At 39.2% G+C, this 18406-nt stretch overlaps 1 protein-coding gene and 1 long non-coding RNA gene across 4 annotated transcripts in view; both read left to right on the top strand.

The window, feature by feature from the left end:
- FAM53B (family with sequence similarity 53 member B) overlaps window positions 1–18406 on the top strand; it is a 141579-nt gene that overhangs the window by 32495 nt on the left and 90678 nt on the right. For all 3 annotated transcript variants that reach the window (XM_087725952.1, XM_087725953.1, XM_087725954.1), the window contains one exon: window positions 5063–5117. In XM_087725952.1, the coding sequence (XP_087582078.1) occupies window positions 5063–5117 (55 nt within the window). The remainder of the gene's footprint in view (window positions 1–5062; window positions 5118–18406) is intronic.
- On the top strand, window positions 5686–7453 carry LOC148043682 (uncharacterized). The gene is made up of 2 exons (XR_015697972.1): window positions 5686–6569; window positions 6660–7453. It is a non-coding gene; the product is annotated as an uncharacterized LOC148043682 (long non-coding RNA).

Here is an 18406-nt window from a genome sequence, read left to right as displayed (position 1 = left end):
GCACCCTAACCACTGTGCCACCCCAGCAAGCATTCATTCACCCAGATGTATTCTGTCCCAGCCCCACGTGACTCATTGGCCAGCAAATGCCAGCAAGCATTCATTTGCTGCCCACCCCACCCCAACCCCAGTCCATCTTATATTTGTTTGCCTAGCTGCCTTTCACCAACCATTCATTTTTTGCTGTCTACGTTTTAGAGCCAGCTTCTCCATTAAAGCTTTCCTCCTTTTTGCCTTCTTTCTGAACCCAGCACTGTCTTCATAAAGCTGTCTTGGAATGCCTTGTAATGCTTTCTGGTGCTTGCAGGGCAGTGGTGGGTTTCAAAAATTGTTCGAACCTACTCTGTGGGTGTGGCCTCTTTTGTGGGAGTGGCTTGCCGCCCATGTGACCGGATGGGAGTGGCTTGCCGCCCATGTGACCAGATATCAAGATGCCGACGACACTTGTCAGAACCGCCTTAAATTACCTCACACACAGCACTGGCCTGCATAAGAATAGGATGTAAACTTGTTTTTTAAAAGGCATCTTTGGTTTGCGTTAAAACAACTTCAACACACGCAATGTTCTGATTGCACCACAAACGCAGTAGTCATCCTTGCCTTTCACAGAGGCACTGAGTTTTATAAATATGAGCATGATAGTGTAGAATAATCATATCCAAGGACCAGTGGTGGGTTTCAAAAAAATTTGGAACCTCTTCTGTAGGTGTGGCCTGTTTTCCGGGTCCACTGGTGGAACCTCTTCTAACCGGTTCGGTAGATTTGACAAAGCGGTTCTACCGAATAGGTGCGAACTGGTAGGAACCCACCTCTGTTGCAGGGGCAAGTTGTGGTGGCTGAAGCTTCCCAAGGGATTGCCTGCAATTTCACCATTGAAATCTAAAAGAAAACTAGCAATTTTTGCTACAGTGAGTTTTGGCATTAAAGGACAAAAAAAATGTGGAGAAAAGATAAACATGTTCCCTTAAATGCCACCCATTCCATATCCCTCTTTTTCCTTTCATCTGCAAATGTTTCATGTTGTAATAAATTGAACTTTCTGTTACACATGGAAGATGCCAGAAATCACAGTTGTGCAAAATATAATCAGTTATCAAATAAGACATTAATTAGGATCATGTTGCAATTTTAATACAGTGGTTAACAACAAGATATGTGCAAACTTTAATATGTTTCCTTTAAATTAAACTGAGGCAGGAAGTATAATTTATGGCAAATTTCGAAGAAATCCTTGTAATTTTATTTCTTCACATGCAAAGTAGCAAGGGGAGACTTCCAGAATGTCAAGGCTGCTGTGATGGGTTTTCAGAACAGTTACAGGTAGGCCTCAATAACAAATGTGTAGTTACAACTGGTCCTCGAGATTCCAGCTATCACAGCATCTCTGCAGTCACGTAACCATGTTCTGGGCACTTGGCAACCAGCTTACAAGATGGCTATGTGATAAAATATCTGCCTCCTTTAAAAATAATAAAATACCTCCCAATTTTAAATTTAAATCTCTTCTACCGTACTATTCATTAATATGGATTAGTTTTCAAAACATCACAGTCAACATAATTAGATCTCTAGAGAACATCCACTTCACCTTTCACCGAATAATTCCAATTCCACAGTAATTCTATGTATATTCCTTCATTGTTTGTGTTCTCACATAATAATTAATCTCTTGTATGTAGTTGTGTATACATATATCCCCCCCCCTTATTTTATTCTCAGCATGGAAATAGGGATTTAATGCCAATTTTTCACTTGGCTCCTTTTTTTAGACACTATATTTTGATGAATAGTAAGTGTCTGGCATGTCTTAACATAACAGTAACATTTAATATTTCCTGGCATCCAAAAAAAAAACTTTTGCAAAGCAGGGGTAGATAAACAGAAAAAAACATCTTATTGTTCACAAAGTATATGGATCAAGTTATCTGAGTAGAAATTTAGAAAATAATGTTTTTCCTTATTGGAAGAGAAGTATTGTAAATGATGAATAACATATTCCTTTACTTCCCAATTTTGATAAATGGTTTAATCATTATGAAATGAAATTGCAGTTAAGACAGACATAAATGTCTACCTTAAAATGTCTCATTTCCTCATTTTTACCTGTTCTTGGATCTAAGCGTTGCCTTATCAATAAGTGATAAAGGTCGATTTTCAAAGTAAGGGAAAGAAAAAGTGAAAGGATTAGGAAAACCCCAGTTTTTGTTGTTGTTTTGTTGTTGTTCTTTATAATATACCATAACATTAAAAGGATTGCAGTTTTTCAATGTAGTGCAAAATGATTATGGAAAATACCCTACTATGTCAATTTCAAGCAATGCTTAATAACATGGTTATTAAGTTATGAAACAAATTTGTGAATTTTAAAATACTTATAACCAGATCAGGAAAGAAACTAAAGACAAATGAGTAGATAAACTTATTTCAATATTGGCAAATATTTTTTGTCAAAGTGTTATAAATATATTAAATAATAAAGATAGGATTTGAAAAACTTAGTATGCAAGATTGATGAAATAAGAGTTGAACCTGTGAGGTAAAAAGGTGGCAGTCTCAGATTCCTTTTCCCGAAGCCCTTTAGATCCAAACAAACCAGCTGAGTTGGTGTGTCTTCTGGTAGGTGTATGAACATACATGATGTCAATTAAGAGCCAAGGTGGCGCAGTGGTTAGGGTGCAGTACTGCAGGCCACTTCAGCTGACTGTTATCTGCAGTTCAGCGGTTCAAATCTCACCGGCTCAAGGTTGACTCAGCCTTCCATCCTTCCGAGGTGGGTGAAATGAGGACCCGGATTGTTGGGGGCAATATGCTGACTCTGTAAACCGCTTAGAGAGGGCTGAAGGCTCTATGAAGCGGTATATAAGTCTAACTGCTATTGCTAAGAGCTTACACCGGCCCCAAAGATGGTATTCAGCCAGTTCAGACTGGTTTACCTGAACCTGAACGGGTAGTGCCGAACTGCGATAGTGCCGAAACGCCCACCTGCCACAGCTCCAAAACGTCCTATGTAGCCTCATTTTCGATGTCGTGCAAGTTTGTTTCTCGTTAGTCCCTAACGTTGACTTCTGCAAGAAGGGCGTGGCACAAGCAGTCTCTTTTATAATTGGGAGATGATCTTAATGAGCATCAGCTGAGCGTAATTACCTCCTGTAATTACGTAGTTGTTCTTGACACCGAGTAGCCCTTCGACGACGTGCATCCCGGAACAACTCACAGCTGGTTTCTGGATCATTCTCTCTTGTCTCCTCCCCACTGATCCAAGGTTCAGGCGCCACCTGGTGACCAACCAGTCTCCCTGCACCCTGCTCGGAGTCAGAACCCTGTCCAGGGTCCTCCACATCCTCCAGGGCCGACTCATAAGGCCCCTTGCTGTTGGAGTCTGGTGGCAGCTCCAACGGCTCCTGCTGGGCCACAACGGATCGCAAACTTTAATAAGAGCTCAGGTGGATGTTGGGAATCTTCTGCTTCATCCTGCCATCCTTCCCAGTTTATTCTAAGATTTCAACTTTCGTATCCAGCAGAAAGATGTTTTAGATAATGTTCCAGCATATGTAATTGAAGCCATACCTCATTAATTGCAAATCAGATGTGGCTGAGTGTCAGTGAATGTAGGATGAGGTTGCTACAGAGATTGATTAAATAATATCTCATATGGCAATAAATATATTTCGAGCCTCGCTTCCCACTTCACCCCCTTTAGCATTTTGTACAACAAACATGTTTTATGAGGATCCCAAGTTATATGTTATGCATTTTATGAAATTAAAATGACTTTATATCTATAAAGGATGCTAAAATAAGCATTGTATATATTTTATTCTCCCCTCCCAACTCTCTCCTCTCCCTCCCTCTGGAAAACAGTATTTTGCTAGTGCTTCAACATTCCTGGAAATGTTACATTTTTAATTTAGTGTAACTTCTTGGCACTCCAGCTTAATTTTTAGTGCATACAGTATGAATCTTGAATTTACTTAGCACACAATCTATTTAGTTCAATAAAACTTATTTCTCAATAGATACATTGTGTTACATGAGTCAGGGGGGAAAAAGATAAAATTTATTAACAACATTAATGTTGTACCCAAATACAACGTTGTTAATATACATTTAAGTGTCTTTTCTTCTATAATAAATTATCTAAATCATTTAGAAGGGGGAAAGAGGAACAAAATATGAAGGGACAGCACAAGATTTATTAAAAACCGAGCCAGCTAGTTAAACTTTAGAACCATTACTGGAGTCGCTGGATAAATTTCTCTTACTGATTCCTACACTGTCTCTGTTTTTCCAATGACAACAATACTGGCATAGTAAATGAATAGTTTAAAAAGATTTACAACAAGACAGTTTAGATTATTTCTCATTCTGTACGGAGCAATTTTGATTTTGCTTCAACTCCGTTCAACTAAGAACAAGACCTATGAAATCAATTTAGAAATGTTTTGGAAGTAGTATCCTTTTTTTTTCAAAATGCCATTTTAAATATCATTTCTTTTTTAAAATAAACAATGTAATTCTAAGGAATTATTAAAAACAATGAAGTGGAGCAAATCTTATATCTCCTACACATGTTTACAACTTAATATTTCCCCTGGATTAGCCTTTTGTGCAGTTTGAATATTGTGTGAGGGGGAACCATTACCATGAGTGAAAACTACAAAATAGTAGAACAAGGTGTTTTCAGGATTATTATTGTCACTTCAGCTTTTCTTGTATTCTTGAATTTACAGCCAGTCTGCCATTAGAGCCGAGGTGGCGCAGTGGTTAGGGTGCAGTACTGCAGGCCACTTCAGCTGACTGCTATCTGCAGTTCAGCGGTTCTAATCTCACCGGCTCAAGGTTGACTCAGCCTTCCATCCTTCCGAGGTGGGTAAAATGAGGACCCAGATTGTGGGGGCAATATGCTGAAACCGCTTAGAGAGGGCTGAAAGCCCTATGAAGCGGTATATAAGTCTAACTGCTATTGCTATTGCTATTAGGACAGTGAAGATGTTACAATGCATGGCCTGGATTTTAGCATAATTTGTAAAAATGTGTGATTAGGTCTTATGTTTCTTTTCAGCACACTCCAAAGAAGATGAGTCAAGGATCCACACTCTTCTCATGTGGAATGATGGGTGAGTATTGCTGCCTTTTGCCTCCCAACTCTCATATGATACGAATGAATATTACGAAGAAACACTATGGATTTTGAAATAGATTTTCATTGCTTCCTTTTAACGAAGAATACGTTGCTCTTTCTTTTGCAAGCTAAAAAACCCATTTCCAAATTTTACATGTGTTTCTCTTTGAACTTCATATCGTTAAGTTCAGATCTGGTTTATATTATATAACACAGCACTCAGCTGATATGTTTTTGTGTGTAAATTTCCAACTGGCTGTTCTGCGCATCAAAAACTTTTGTGACCTTTGACACATCTCAAGTATTGTGTATCTGATAAGTCATCTAACCTCTCCATTCTAAACCAGATGTACTTAATTGGGGTAATAGAGAGAGAACATAGTCTATACCTAAAACTGTTAATTGGCACATCTGGTACATTCAAACTTTGATTTTCTGGTTCTTAGTAATCAAATTTTACTTACTCATGGATATGTAATAAAAATTACTTATAATACTTTTTCCTTTTTTTGAAAAGAATTTTTTATTTTTGGTTAAACAGACAAACACAACACAAAAAAAAATAAACTAAAATCATCTTTTGTTACATACTGTAGAAGTGTGTCGATTGGTTACAAATAACTTAAGTGCATCTCTTCCACAGTCATTATTTATAATTCATATCACATTATATATTTTAAATCAAAAATATTTATATATCTTACAATCAACATTCCCAGAATTCTCATTTGACTATAATTGTTTTAACATCCTTTTGCATAAAATAATCCAAAATTGAAAAACACAACCACATAATGACATTTCATTAATTATTTCTAAAATCATCCAATAACATTACACCTTTATAACATGTTCTAAGTAAGAATTAATTATGATTGATAACAAAATTTCTAATCCTCTTTTCCAAGTCGCTGTTTACTATTTGTATCCCAATACCTTTTATTGAGCCAGTACATATATATATTGTTAAGTATATCCCTTGTCATTTCATTGTTATTATTATAATTGTTATTTATTTATAGAAATTCATTCGCTAATTATATCAGGTTTCCTCTCTTCAAACCAACACGTGTGTACCTTGTTATCATTATCAATTATTTATTTAACATATCACTCTAAAGATTACTAAATTACTAATCACTAATCATATTGTAGAAGTGTGTTGTCGATTGGTTACAAATAACTTTCATGCATCTCTTCCACAGTCATTGCTTACAATTTAAATCACATTATGTATTTTAAATCAAAAATCTTTATATATCTTACTGTTCTGACCCCCCCCCCCCTTTCGCTCATTCACAAATGACAGTCAGACAGAACTTCAAAGGAAATATATTTATCAGTCCTGGCTCAAGCTGGCTGCGAGCCCAAAAATAAACGTAGATAAAGTCTCTGGCAAAAAGTTATAATGCAAAAACAAAAACAAAAAGCTCTTACAGCAAACCAGGTTTACAGAAAGCAAATCACTTATCCAAGTGCCTCTTTGAATCAGGTTTACAGAAAGCAAATCCCTTATTCAAATGCCTCTTTGAATCAGGTTTACAGAAAGCAAATCACTTATCCAAGTGCCTCTTTGAATCTCGAAACGATGAACCACACACGACGAACGGCGAACCACAAACATTGACTTCTGCCACTAAGGCGTGGCACCATCTGTCTTTTATCTGCAGAAGACGACCCTAACGAGCAACAGCTGCTCATTATTCCTGCATCCCGACGCAACTCACAGCAAGCTGCTGCTGAGTCACAACATCTTACTATCAACATACCACGCTTCTCATTTGACTGTAGTTGTTTTAACATCCTTTTACATAAAATAGTCCAAAATTAAAAAACACAAGCACCTAGTACCATTTCATTAATTATTTCTAATCATCTAATAACATTATCCCTTTATAGCATATTCTAAGTAAAAATTAATTATGTTTGATAACAAGGCTTCTGATCCTCCTTTCCAAATCGCTGTTTACAATTTATATCCCAATTCCTTTTATTAAACCAGTACATATATATATTGTTCACTATATCCCTTGTCATTTGATTGTTATTGTTATAGATATTATTTATTAACAAAAATTCATTCGCTAATTATATCAAATTTCCTAATCAAACCAACCCATGTATGTACCTTATTATCCTTATCAATTATTTATTTAACATAGCACTCTAGAAATTACTAAATTACAATCACTAATTACTAAAATTAACTAATTTTTTATTATCAACTTTCATATATCAGCTTGTATCCTTCCAGTAATAATACAGACTTATTTCTTTTGTCATTTATGGAATTGATCTATTTATTTCCTTAATAAAATTTTTGTGGACTTTTCTCCTTTTTGCTTGTAACATCACTTTAGTAATCTCGATGTCCTCCATCTGCTATTTTAATCAAGTTATCTTTGGTTGTCAATCGTGCTTCTGAGAAGTTTTCTCTCCTTAAATCCATCGTTTTTCCTCTTTTTTCTTTTTCCATGCCTTGAAATCCAGGGTATAGTTCCTGTCAATCTAATTCCCTTTTCCATACTCCCCTTTTCCCACTTTCAACCACGTTCACTCCACTGGTAAAGTAATCAGTTGTCTTGTCTTTATAATCATTTTCCCCGTCAATTTTTGGCACTCTGACACCATCATTTCTTGCTGTTATAAACTCTATTTTTTCCATCATCTTCTCAATTCTCTCTGTTATTTCTAAAAAGAATTGAATTCCAGCCAAGATGTTTTGCAAAGTTATTTTTTCTTTTGGATATTGTGCCATTTTGACAAGCTAGTAGATACTGCCACTCTGGCTTTCAAGGCTTCATATTAAATTAGCTTAAAAACAAGTTCATTTATAAACTTTAAAAAAGAAGGTTCTGTTTCTTTTCCCCTCCCACTGCCAGTAAGGCTCTCAAGGTACACCTGTAAAAACAATTCGTGCCCTTGCTTCTTATCACTTTCTATAAACAAGTTGCCAAGCCTTGAGATACAAAGTCAGTGAGATCAAAAGGAAAAGGGAAAGTGCATTGTTTCAAAAGCTCAAGCCTCCAGCCTCCAAGTGGCAGTATTGCTTCCCACTCTCTAATGTTTTTTTTTTTTTACTTTTATTAAACATTTATAGGCCGCCCTTTTCCCTGAGGGGACTCAGGGCGGCTTACAATAATAGGGGAGGGGAGTGCAGGACAAAACACAAAAAGAAAATGTGAGTAAAAATAATTAGCACACAACATTCACTCAACATTCGGGAGGGGCGAGAGTAAAGTCCTATCCCCAAGCCTGACGGGATAGCCAGATCTTGAGGGCTGTGCGGAAGGCCTGGACGGTGGTGAGGGTGCGGATCTCCACGGGGAGATTGTTCCATAGCGTCGGGGCTGCAACTGAGAAGGCTCTCCTCCGCATAGTCGCCAGTCGGCACTGACTGGCGGATGGAATTCGGAGGAGGCCTACTCTATGCAATCTGATGGGACGAAGGGAGGTAATTGGCAGAAGGCGGTCTCTCAAATAGCCAGATCCACTACCATGGAGCGCTTTATGAATGGTAAGTAGGACCTTGAAGTGCAAGGTCCTACTTACTTTATTTCAAACTTAAAAGAAACAGTTCTTAAATGGAATTAATAGCAAGCAATAAAAGTCCTTGTTGAAATAAAGAAGATTTTAATCCATAGGTTAAAAAATAAAAATAAAAAAATAGAAGAAGAAAAATTGATCCGTTCTCTTTAAAAAAAAAAAGTTGCGAGCACTTCAATCCACAAAGTAAAATTAAACACACTATCCAAAGCAATCCAATATAGGTTAATCTCGCCGCTTATTTTCTTCTGCTTTTGGATTTAATTTAACTTAAAAATTTTTTTCGGGGGGCAGTCTTTTCCAAAAGTTTCCTCACCAGATGGACACATTTTCACTTTCCGCTTCCCTTCCATTCCGGAGATGTCCTAATTTCATCAGCCTGGGGCTGGACTTTTTGTCGCCGGCTTGAAGAACTTCTCTTGGATCGATCAGGGACTTTGCGGTGTCCCTGCGATCAGCAAGACGTATTCTTCCTGTTCACCATCTCTACGGGATGGTTTAGGTCTGATTGGACCACCCAGCGGCAAAAGTATCGGCAGCGGTCTCGGAGCATCGAGACTGCACATCCGTATCGTCGCAATGTTGGCTCCTCCTCAAAAATTACTTATAATTCTTCATATGCTCCAAGATTAATTTTTTTTTGTAATATGGGGTATTTCAAAAGTATCCTTTGTTCTGAAACTGTTTTTTCATTAATTATGTGTCCTATAATTTATTAGGTCAAATGTAAGACCAATTCCTAGACTTTAAAAGTAGCAGAGCAGTCATTGTTTAACTGGTAACCTTGTGCTGCTGCCAATAATGAGATTCTGTGCTGGCATATAAACCACCATCCATTTGACTTGAGAAATATATTGAAATTTATAATGGTTTCAAGTGTTGCTGATTGCTCTTAAAGGACTAGATGTTTTTTGAAAGATTAGTCCTGCATTGTAGTCTTTTATTTTTTATACGACTGAACAATGACTTCTAGTACCAATTAAATATTAGGTAAACTTTGAAGCTAGCCATGCTGTCACGAAAGCCGGTGCTTTCCAAACAAAGCATCTGTTCCCTCCATTCCAGTGGTGGGTTTCAAAAATTGTTCGAACCTACTCTCTGGGTGTGGCCTCCTTTGTGGGAGTGGCTTGTCACCCATGTGACTGGATGGGAGTGGCTTGCCGCCCATGTAACCGGATATGAAGATGCCGACGACACTTGTCAGAACCACCTTAAATTACCTCACACACAGCCCTGGCATGCATAAGAATAGGATGTAAACTTGTTTTTTAAAAGGCATCTTTGGTTTGCATTAAAACAACTTCAACACACGCAATGTTCTGATTGCACCACAAACGCAGTGGTCATCCTTACCTTTCACAGAGGCACTGAGTTTTATACATATGAGCATGATAGTGTAGAATAATCATATCCAAGGACCAGTGGTGGGTTTCAAAAGATTTTGGAACCTCTTCTGTAGGTGTGGCCTGCTTTCCGGGTCCACTGGTGGAACCTCTTCTAACCGGTTCGGTAGATTTAACGAACCGGTTCTACCGAGTAGGTGCGAACTGGTAGGAACCCACCTCTGCTCCATTCATAGGCATAACTTGATTAGAATGAATAGGATTGAACAATTATATGGAGGGAGTCGTTTTTCAAGATTTCCAGAAATGGAAGTAGGCTGAAAAAAATGTATATAGTGTAAGTGTTGATTGAATGGGAGATTGTTTGTAAATAAGCACATGTCTTTAAAGACCTAAGCTTCAGATTCAACTGAGTTGGGTCTCCTCCGGATTCCATCTGCCAGCCAATGTCGGCTGGCGACTCCCCGGGGGAGGGCCTTCTCTGTTGCAGCTCCGGCCCTCTGGAACGAGCTCCCTGTTGAGATCCGGACCCTTACTACCCTCCCGGCCTTCCGCAAAGCCACCAAGTCCTGGCTGTTCCAGCAGGCTGGGGGGAGCTGAGAAGCATCTACCTCCACGGAAATTGTGAATGTTGGTTTTGTTTTTAATATGTTGTCTTTGTCTCGTTCCCCCCTTTCCCTTGTCTTTTGTGAGCCGCCCGGAGTCCTCCGGGAGTGGGCGGCATACAAGACAAATAAATAATAAATAATAATAATAAGAAGAATTGAAGAATAGTTCAAATATTAGCAACATTGAAAAGGGTTGATAAGATCTTTTTAACCCAGAAGCCGTATCATCTTTAGAACTGTAGGCCAGCCTCTTTAGGGAGCACCCATTGGGCAAGGCTTACTTATGTTATTGCTGATCTTGTTTGCTACAATAACCTGTTTCTAACGCAACCTAATCTTGCTGACCATGGCTCCTCCTGTTCAATTGTCTTTGTTATGCCCAAATCAAGATGATCAAATCCAATTGGCTCTATTTTTGTTTTTCCTTGTAATTTTAGGCATTTTTCCCAGAACTTTTTATTTTGGCTTTTAACTGGCCCAGATCAACCAGCCAAGTCATTGTTGAAACTTGTTCAGATAGGTTCAATGCTGACAGCCACAGTGAATTTCAAACTGTTAGGCTATTTCCGATTAGATAACTATGCTCTTGTTTTCACAGAAGATTGAGACAAATACATCCTTTCAACTTTGGATTAGAAACTGAAGAAATAAAGTGCCTTATGGGACTTCTTTGAAAGAGGGAGGGAACCTGGCTTCCTTTCTTGGTCAAGAGGAGTAGGGGGTCTTTAGAACTAATTGTCCATTTGCCTTTCAACAGATGCAAAAAAATGTAGGCCTTACCAAAGCTGGTTAGTCCATTGAATAAATTGTGATGGTCTTTAACACCATATTGTGTAAATTGAATAGTAGTTGGATAGGCCAACGTTTCTCAAACCCAAACTCTCTCTCTCTCTCAATGTGCTAGAGTGCAACCAAGAATTCTGGTTTGGAACTGGGCTAAGGAACTTTGACAGAGATTGCTGTATAGATCATTCTGCCTCTTAGGTTATAAACTGAAACAAATTGAGAATAGTGACTCAGGGTGAATTCTTACTGCATAAGCCATGGGAAAACTATTTTTTTATTTATTCTGAAAGTCTTGCCAATTTGCCCGAAGGAGAAGGCTAGGCAAGGCCTGGCACTATAAAAAAATCTTTGTCTTAGGAATACTGGTGCCTTTTTATAATATCCCTGTTTCATTTTTGCATGCTGTAGCTTCACTCAAAATTTAGAGAAAAACTATGCATCATATTCTCCATCTTTATTTACAATACGTGAGCTTTCCTAAAATCTGAGCCAACAGAACAAATTTGCATTTAGCTCATAAATAAAATGCTGCGTGATTTTCTATTTTTTTTGCAAAAACTACTACTTTTTAGGATTTATAATCAAGTCAGTGCCTTGTGAATACTGCTCTGCAATCATTTACCTTTTAGGTCTACAGCAGGGCAAATATTTTCTTCTGTCTTTAATGTTTTAATATCTGTTCGTTCTCATTCACCACAGTCATTGCTTGCAACTGTTGTCATCATGGAGAGCAAGGAACAAATACAATATTGTATAGTTGCTTTATATAGAAAGTATAAATGGTCCATTTGTATTATCTTTCTTATCGTCATAGCTATTATGTTAAACAGTTAGAAAAAGATGCTGAACCAATGACTGGGTATCTTTCAGTCCAATGGTATCTCTTTTTAATTTGAAAGAAAACTTACTTGACTGGTTATAAGTTTGCATATGCTGCAACATTTAATATTTCACATAAATATCTCAAAGGTCCTAAGAGCCAAGGTGGCGCAGTGGTTAAATGCAGCACTGCAGGCTACTGCTAGATCAGCAGGTCAGCGGTTCAAATCTCACCGGCTCAGGGTTGACTCAGCCTTCCATCCTTCCGAGGTGGGTAAAATGAGGACCCAGATTGTTGGGGGCAATATGCTGACTCTCTGTAAACCGCTTAGAGAGGCCTGAAAGGCCTATGAAGCGGTATATAAGTCTACTGCTATTGCTATTGCTAAGAATGTCTGCTCACACTTTTTTGTGCTGCATTTTCAATGAATGTTTAAATAGGCCACAACATTCCACAATTCTTTTTTTTTTTTTAATTGAAAATTTTTTGGGGAAAAAACTTTTACAAATATTTACCTCCCGTCCCCCTCCCTCCCCACCCGAATCTCCTCCCCTCCGAACCTCCCCCCCAAACTTCTCCCCCCCCCCGACTTCCCAGAACAAATACAGGGTATAAATCTTTAACAAAGATGTTCTAAAATAAACTTAAAGAAAGTTAGTAACCTCTTTCATTTGAGCTTTAACTCCTCTTTTGTTAGGCTAACTCTAAACAGATTATATCATTCCTTGCTTCTTCAGTCATAAACTATCTGGAATTTCTTAGTCCTTGAGATATGCTGATATTTTAGCCATCTCTGCTAAGTTTGTGACTTTTAATGTCCATTCTTGAATAGTAGGCAAATCTTCCTTCTTCCAGTATTGCGCCACCAACAGTCTTGCTGCCATTATTAAATACAAAATCAAGTTAGTCTCTGTAACAATACAATCAGTAGTTATACCTAACAAGAATAACTGGGGGTATGGTAATATGTAGCATCGACACAATCCTATCTCCAGTATTTAGGTTGTAAATTCGGATACATACAGGCCAGTTTTTTAGGATCTACATGCCGTCTATAAAACATCTTATAAAAGTTCTCTCTCAAATTTTGGGCTTGTGTGAATTTTACATTTCTTACCCATATATTTTCCCATGTATCCAACATTATTGGTTCTCCACAATTCTTAAAAAGGATTAAGAGTATTTTTACTTTTTAGATGTGTGAAGTAAATACTTGTTGGCTTCAAGAAAGTAAAATTTGTTCTGAGTTTTTGCTTTGCTAGAAAAGGATTAAGATAGGGGTGTCAAACTCGCATCGTCACAGTGTTGTCATGTGATGTATCATGGCATTTCCCCCCTTCGCTAAAACGGGTGTGGGCGTGACGCGCCCGGACGATGGGCTGCAGGTTGGACCCCCCTGGATTAAGAAATGTATTGCTGCAAACTGAGCAAGAACAATTTTATGTGACTTGGGCTAGTAGCTCTTGAGTCATGGACATGAGATTCCCCCCACCTTTTTTTTAAAAAAAAATTTCTCCGCTACCAATATTTCATCCTACCCTTCATAAGAGTTGCAAACATAATAAGAGAATCAGTGAAGAAAACTAGTTTACTTTCATGGTTTGGCAGTTAGCCTTTTTAATGTTCATCTAATAAAAGTTATTAGAAACTTTGAATAAATCCTCACTCAAATATTAAACCTGAACTTTCAACAAATATAATACTCAGACAGTGGTGGGTGTCAAAAATTGTTCGAACCTACTCTGTGGGTGTGGCCTCCTTTGTGGGAGTGACTTGCTGCCCATGTGACCGGATGGGAGTGGCTTGCCACCCATGTGACTGTATATGAAGATGCTGATGACACTTGTCAGAACCACCTTAAATCACCTCACACACAGCACTGGCATGCATAGGAATATGATGTAAACTTGTTTTTTAAAAGGCATCTTTAGTTTGCGTTAAAACAACTTCAACACTCACAATGTTCTGATTGCACCACAAACGCAGTAGTCATCCTTACCTTTCACAGAGGCACTGAGTTTTATAAATATGAGCATGATAGTGTAGAATAATCATATCCAAGGACCAGTGGTGGGTTTCAAAAATTTTTGGAACCTCTTCTGTAGGTGTGGCCTGCTTTCCGGCTCCACTGGTGGAACCTCTTCTAACTGGTTCGGTAGATTTGACGAACCGGTTCTACCGAATAGCTGCGAACTGGTAGGAACCCACCTCAGAGTAACCAGCAGTCAATTGCAGCAAGAAAGGCTTCACTAGCAATTGCAGTAGCTATCGAGCTGTTTCTGAGGGAAATACCAAGTTTTGAAAGAGCACCTCTTTAAAGCAGCATTAGGAGGACTAGAAGATCTCATTCCTTGTGTCATTCTTTGCTTGAATGATGGAAGCCTAGTCTAATGGGGAAAAAAAGCAAGATATCATTTCCAAGTGGAAATTATGGGCTTATTTAGCTGTGTTAGAATGCAGCCAATATCTGACTTAAACTTTTAACTGAATCCATCTGTCCGGTTGCTTTTGTCATAAAGAAGGAGTGATTTCAAGGGAATGTGAGACGTAATCAGGAAAACTCATCAGTCCCATCTCAGTTTGGGTTAAAATAGATCAGATCTGGAAAAGAAGTGAATAGAAACATTTAGGGAAAAATAGATTATCATAGAAGTAAAATACCTTGTGGAACTAAATAATTGCTAATTTGCTGTTGCATAAAGCTAATGCCGACCTTGAAAGCATTTAATCTCTCTGTTTATTGAAAAAAAAAAAGAGATAACATTAGTATGGATCATTTCATGAAATCCTGACTGAAATTAAAAAAGTAAAATAATTAGAAGCACATTTAGTCAGGGAAGTTATTCTTATATGAGTTTATATTTGGTGACATGTAGCGGGGATTTTCCTATCACTGTTTACCCATATTTACTTACTCAAGGGATTTGTAAAGGTAAGATAGATACGACAGTATAATTACATGGATATTTTATATTTACATTTTATATTTTATGAGTTTTATAAGAGTCAGAAGAAAATAAAAAGTGTTGCTAGATGTAAATAAATGATGTAATGAAATTAACATTTATAAGCGCACTTAGATTTAGATTTATTTTATTTGTATGCCGCCCTTCTCCGGGAGGGACTCAGAGCGGCGAACAACTCAAGGGGGGAAAGGGAAACATAGAACACAATACAAGAAGTTAAAATAGCCAAGAATCACACGACCACACAAGTTGAGAGGGGAGGGGAACTCATCAACCCCAGGCCTGCCGGCAAAGCCAGGTTTTGACGGCTTTTCGGAAGGCCTGGAGAGAGGTGAGGGTCCAAATCCCTGCGGGAAGTTCGTTCCAGAGGGCCGGAGCTGCCACAGAGAAGGCCCTCCCCCGGGTAGTAGCCAGGTGGCATTGGCTGGTAGACAGAACCTGGAGGAGGCCGACTGTGTGTGATCTAATGGGTCTTTGGGAGGTAATTGGCAGCAGGCGGTCTCTCAAGTACCCAGGTCCAATACCATGAAGGGTCAACAATGACCAGCCAAATGTAGTTCCCTAGCTGACAGGACTCACAGCATGCTCTTTCTGCTGGATCTGGTAGGATGGACAGATGTAATCAGGAGAGGCAGGTCCCTTAGATCAGTGTTTCCCAACCTTGGTGACTTTAAGTCCTGTGGACTTCAACTCCCAGAATCCCCCAGCCAGCATAGCTGGCTGGGGAATTCTGGGAGTTGAAGTCCACAGGACTTAAAGTCACCAAGGTTGGGAAACACTGCCTTAGATAACTCAATCCTATGTCTTGTAGGACTTTAAAGGTCAAAAACAGCCCCTCGCTTTGACCCAGAAACCGACTGGAAACCAATGCAGCTCGTGAAGCAGAGGTGTAATATGTTCTTCTGTAAACATAACTGCCTGTGCTGCTGCATTTTGGACCAGGTGAATGTTCCAGATACATTTCAAGGACTTGTAGAGTCTATTGCCCATGGGGAGCACATTACAATCATCCAACCAGGAGGTGACTAGGGGCATGAGTGACCATGAAGAGCCGAGGTGGCGCAGTGGTTAGGGTGCAGTACTGCAGGCCACTTCAGCTGACTGTTATCTGCAGTTCAGCGGTTCTAATCTCACCGGCTCAAGGTTGACTCAGCCTTCCATCCTTCCGAGGTGGGTGGAATGAGGACCCAGGCTGTGGGGGAGATATGCTGACTCTGTAAACTGCTTAGAGAGGGCTGAAAGCCCTATGAAGCGGTATATAAGTCTAACTGCTATTGCTATGAGTGATGCTTCTTAGTCTAGGAACCAGGCACAACTGGCATACAATATGAAGTTGAGCAAAGGTCCTCCTAGCCATGACTGCCACCTGCTCTTCTTGGGTATAGATTGATCTATCCATCATTCTCCTGTGATGATGGGTTTATTTTTTTCCCTTTAAATATGTTTTTATGTTGTGAGCAGATGTTTTCCAGAACATTTATCCAACCACACGTAGACACGTTGGCAAAAGATCTTCACAAAAGGAAAAAAAAAGAAAGCAATTCTCTCCAAACATTTAGATTCATCAGGAAAAACAGCATTGGTAGCTGTTGAATAACCAAGGCCAACCAAAGATTATGCTCAACTACACAGAATATGTGACAGTTCAAATGTTCTTCAGTTTTATATCAACGAAGCACTTGTATTTCTAAAAATTCCTGAAAAGACCCCAGTTTTTTGAGGCGGGCAACATTCTCTTCTTTTAACTTTGGTTTTCCCCATATTTAGTTCTCTATTGGTAGCAATTGAGATATATGGATCAACAAGTAACCTCAAGACTGGATTACTGTAACACGCTCTACATGGGGCTGCCTTTGAAGAGTGTTCAAAGACTCCAGTTAGTCCAGAACGCAGCCGCGCGAGCGATAGTGGGTGCACCTAGGTACACCCACGTTACAGCTATCCTCCGCAAGCTGCACTGGCTTCCCATTGGTCTCCGGAAATGCTTCAAAATGCTAGTCGTTACTTTTAAAGCCCTACATGGTATTGGACCTTGGCTACTTGAAAGACCGCCTCCTGCCAATTACCTCCCTGAGGCCTATAAGATCGCACAGATTAGGCCTCCTCCAGATTCCATCTGCCGGTCAATGTCGGCTGGCGACTCCCCGGGGGAGGGCCTTCTCTGTTGCTGCTCCGGCCCTATGGAACGATCTTCCCGCGGAGATCCGGACCCTTACTACCCTTCCGGCCTTCCGCAAAGCGACCAAGACCTGGCTGTTCCGGCAGGCCTGGGGCTGTTGACTTTGTCCAGCCCCATCCTAAGTTGTGAATGTTGTGGATCTTTCAATGTTGTCTTGTTTTTGTATGTCCTTCCCTTCCCCTTTTTTACTTGTAAGCCGCCCTGAGTCTCTTTGAGAGTGGGCGGCATACAAATTAAATAAATAAAAGAAAGAAAGAAAGAAAGAAAGAAAGAAAGAAAGAAAGAAAGAAAGAAAGAAAGAAAGAAAGAAAGAAAGTAAGTAAGTAAGTAAGTAAGTAAGTAAGTAAGTAAGTAAGTATGTATGTATGTATGTATGTATGTATGTATGTATGTATTGCAGGCCCAATTAGCAAAAGAAAGCCCAGGATCATATTGGTTGGAAACTTTTGGAAGAGGCCTTCATTTCGCAGTCAATAGACAATGGCTAAGATGATGCTGCTGTTGTTGTTGATGATGATTGGTAGCAATAACAGTAGACTGGGAAGGTATAAAGAGGACTTTGCAATTTGTTTTATTGTCCAAATATCAGATGACACAAGAAAATATAAGTGGAAATTCCATTATAGGTCTTCAGTGCAAAAAACTGGAATGCGCTAGTTAGCCAGCATGTCTTCTTGTAGATATATAGGATATCATTTCCTGGAATTCCTGACCAGCATGACCTTTGACCCAGCACATAGAAGGAGAGGTGGAAAAGCAGAAAGGCCAAGAAGCTTGAAGAGTAGAGAGGTCAGAAAGGGGCAGTTGGAAAGTGAGAGAGAGAGCAGAGGAGGCAAATGATTTATGACTCTGTGGCTTCCCTGGACTCACCCTGGATTCCCCTGGATCTCTTTGAACTGTCTTCAAGGTGCAGTAATAAGCTGGAGCTAAACCTTGGTCTAAGAGCCCAAGGGCCAGCAGCTGCAGCTCTGAATGATAGCATGTATCTTCTGATACAGGCAGAGCTGACAGAAGAAACAAGCTTCCCTGGCTATTG

The sequence above is a fragment of the Thamnophis sirtalis genome, unplaced genomic scaffold (genome assembly GCF_051295495.1).
Source record: "Thamnophis sirtalis isolate CommonGarterSnake01/CBP01778 unplaced genomic scaffold, rThaSir2_p1.2 scaffold_11, whole genome shotgun sequence".
In the NCBI taxonomy this organism is placed as follows: Eukaryota; Metazoa; Chordata; class Lepidosauria; order Squamata; family Natricidae; genus Thamnophis; species Thamnophis sirtalis.
Note: the sequence above shows the minus strand (reverse complement) of the source record. Positions and strands in the feature narration are given on the sequence as shown.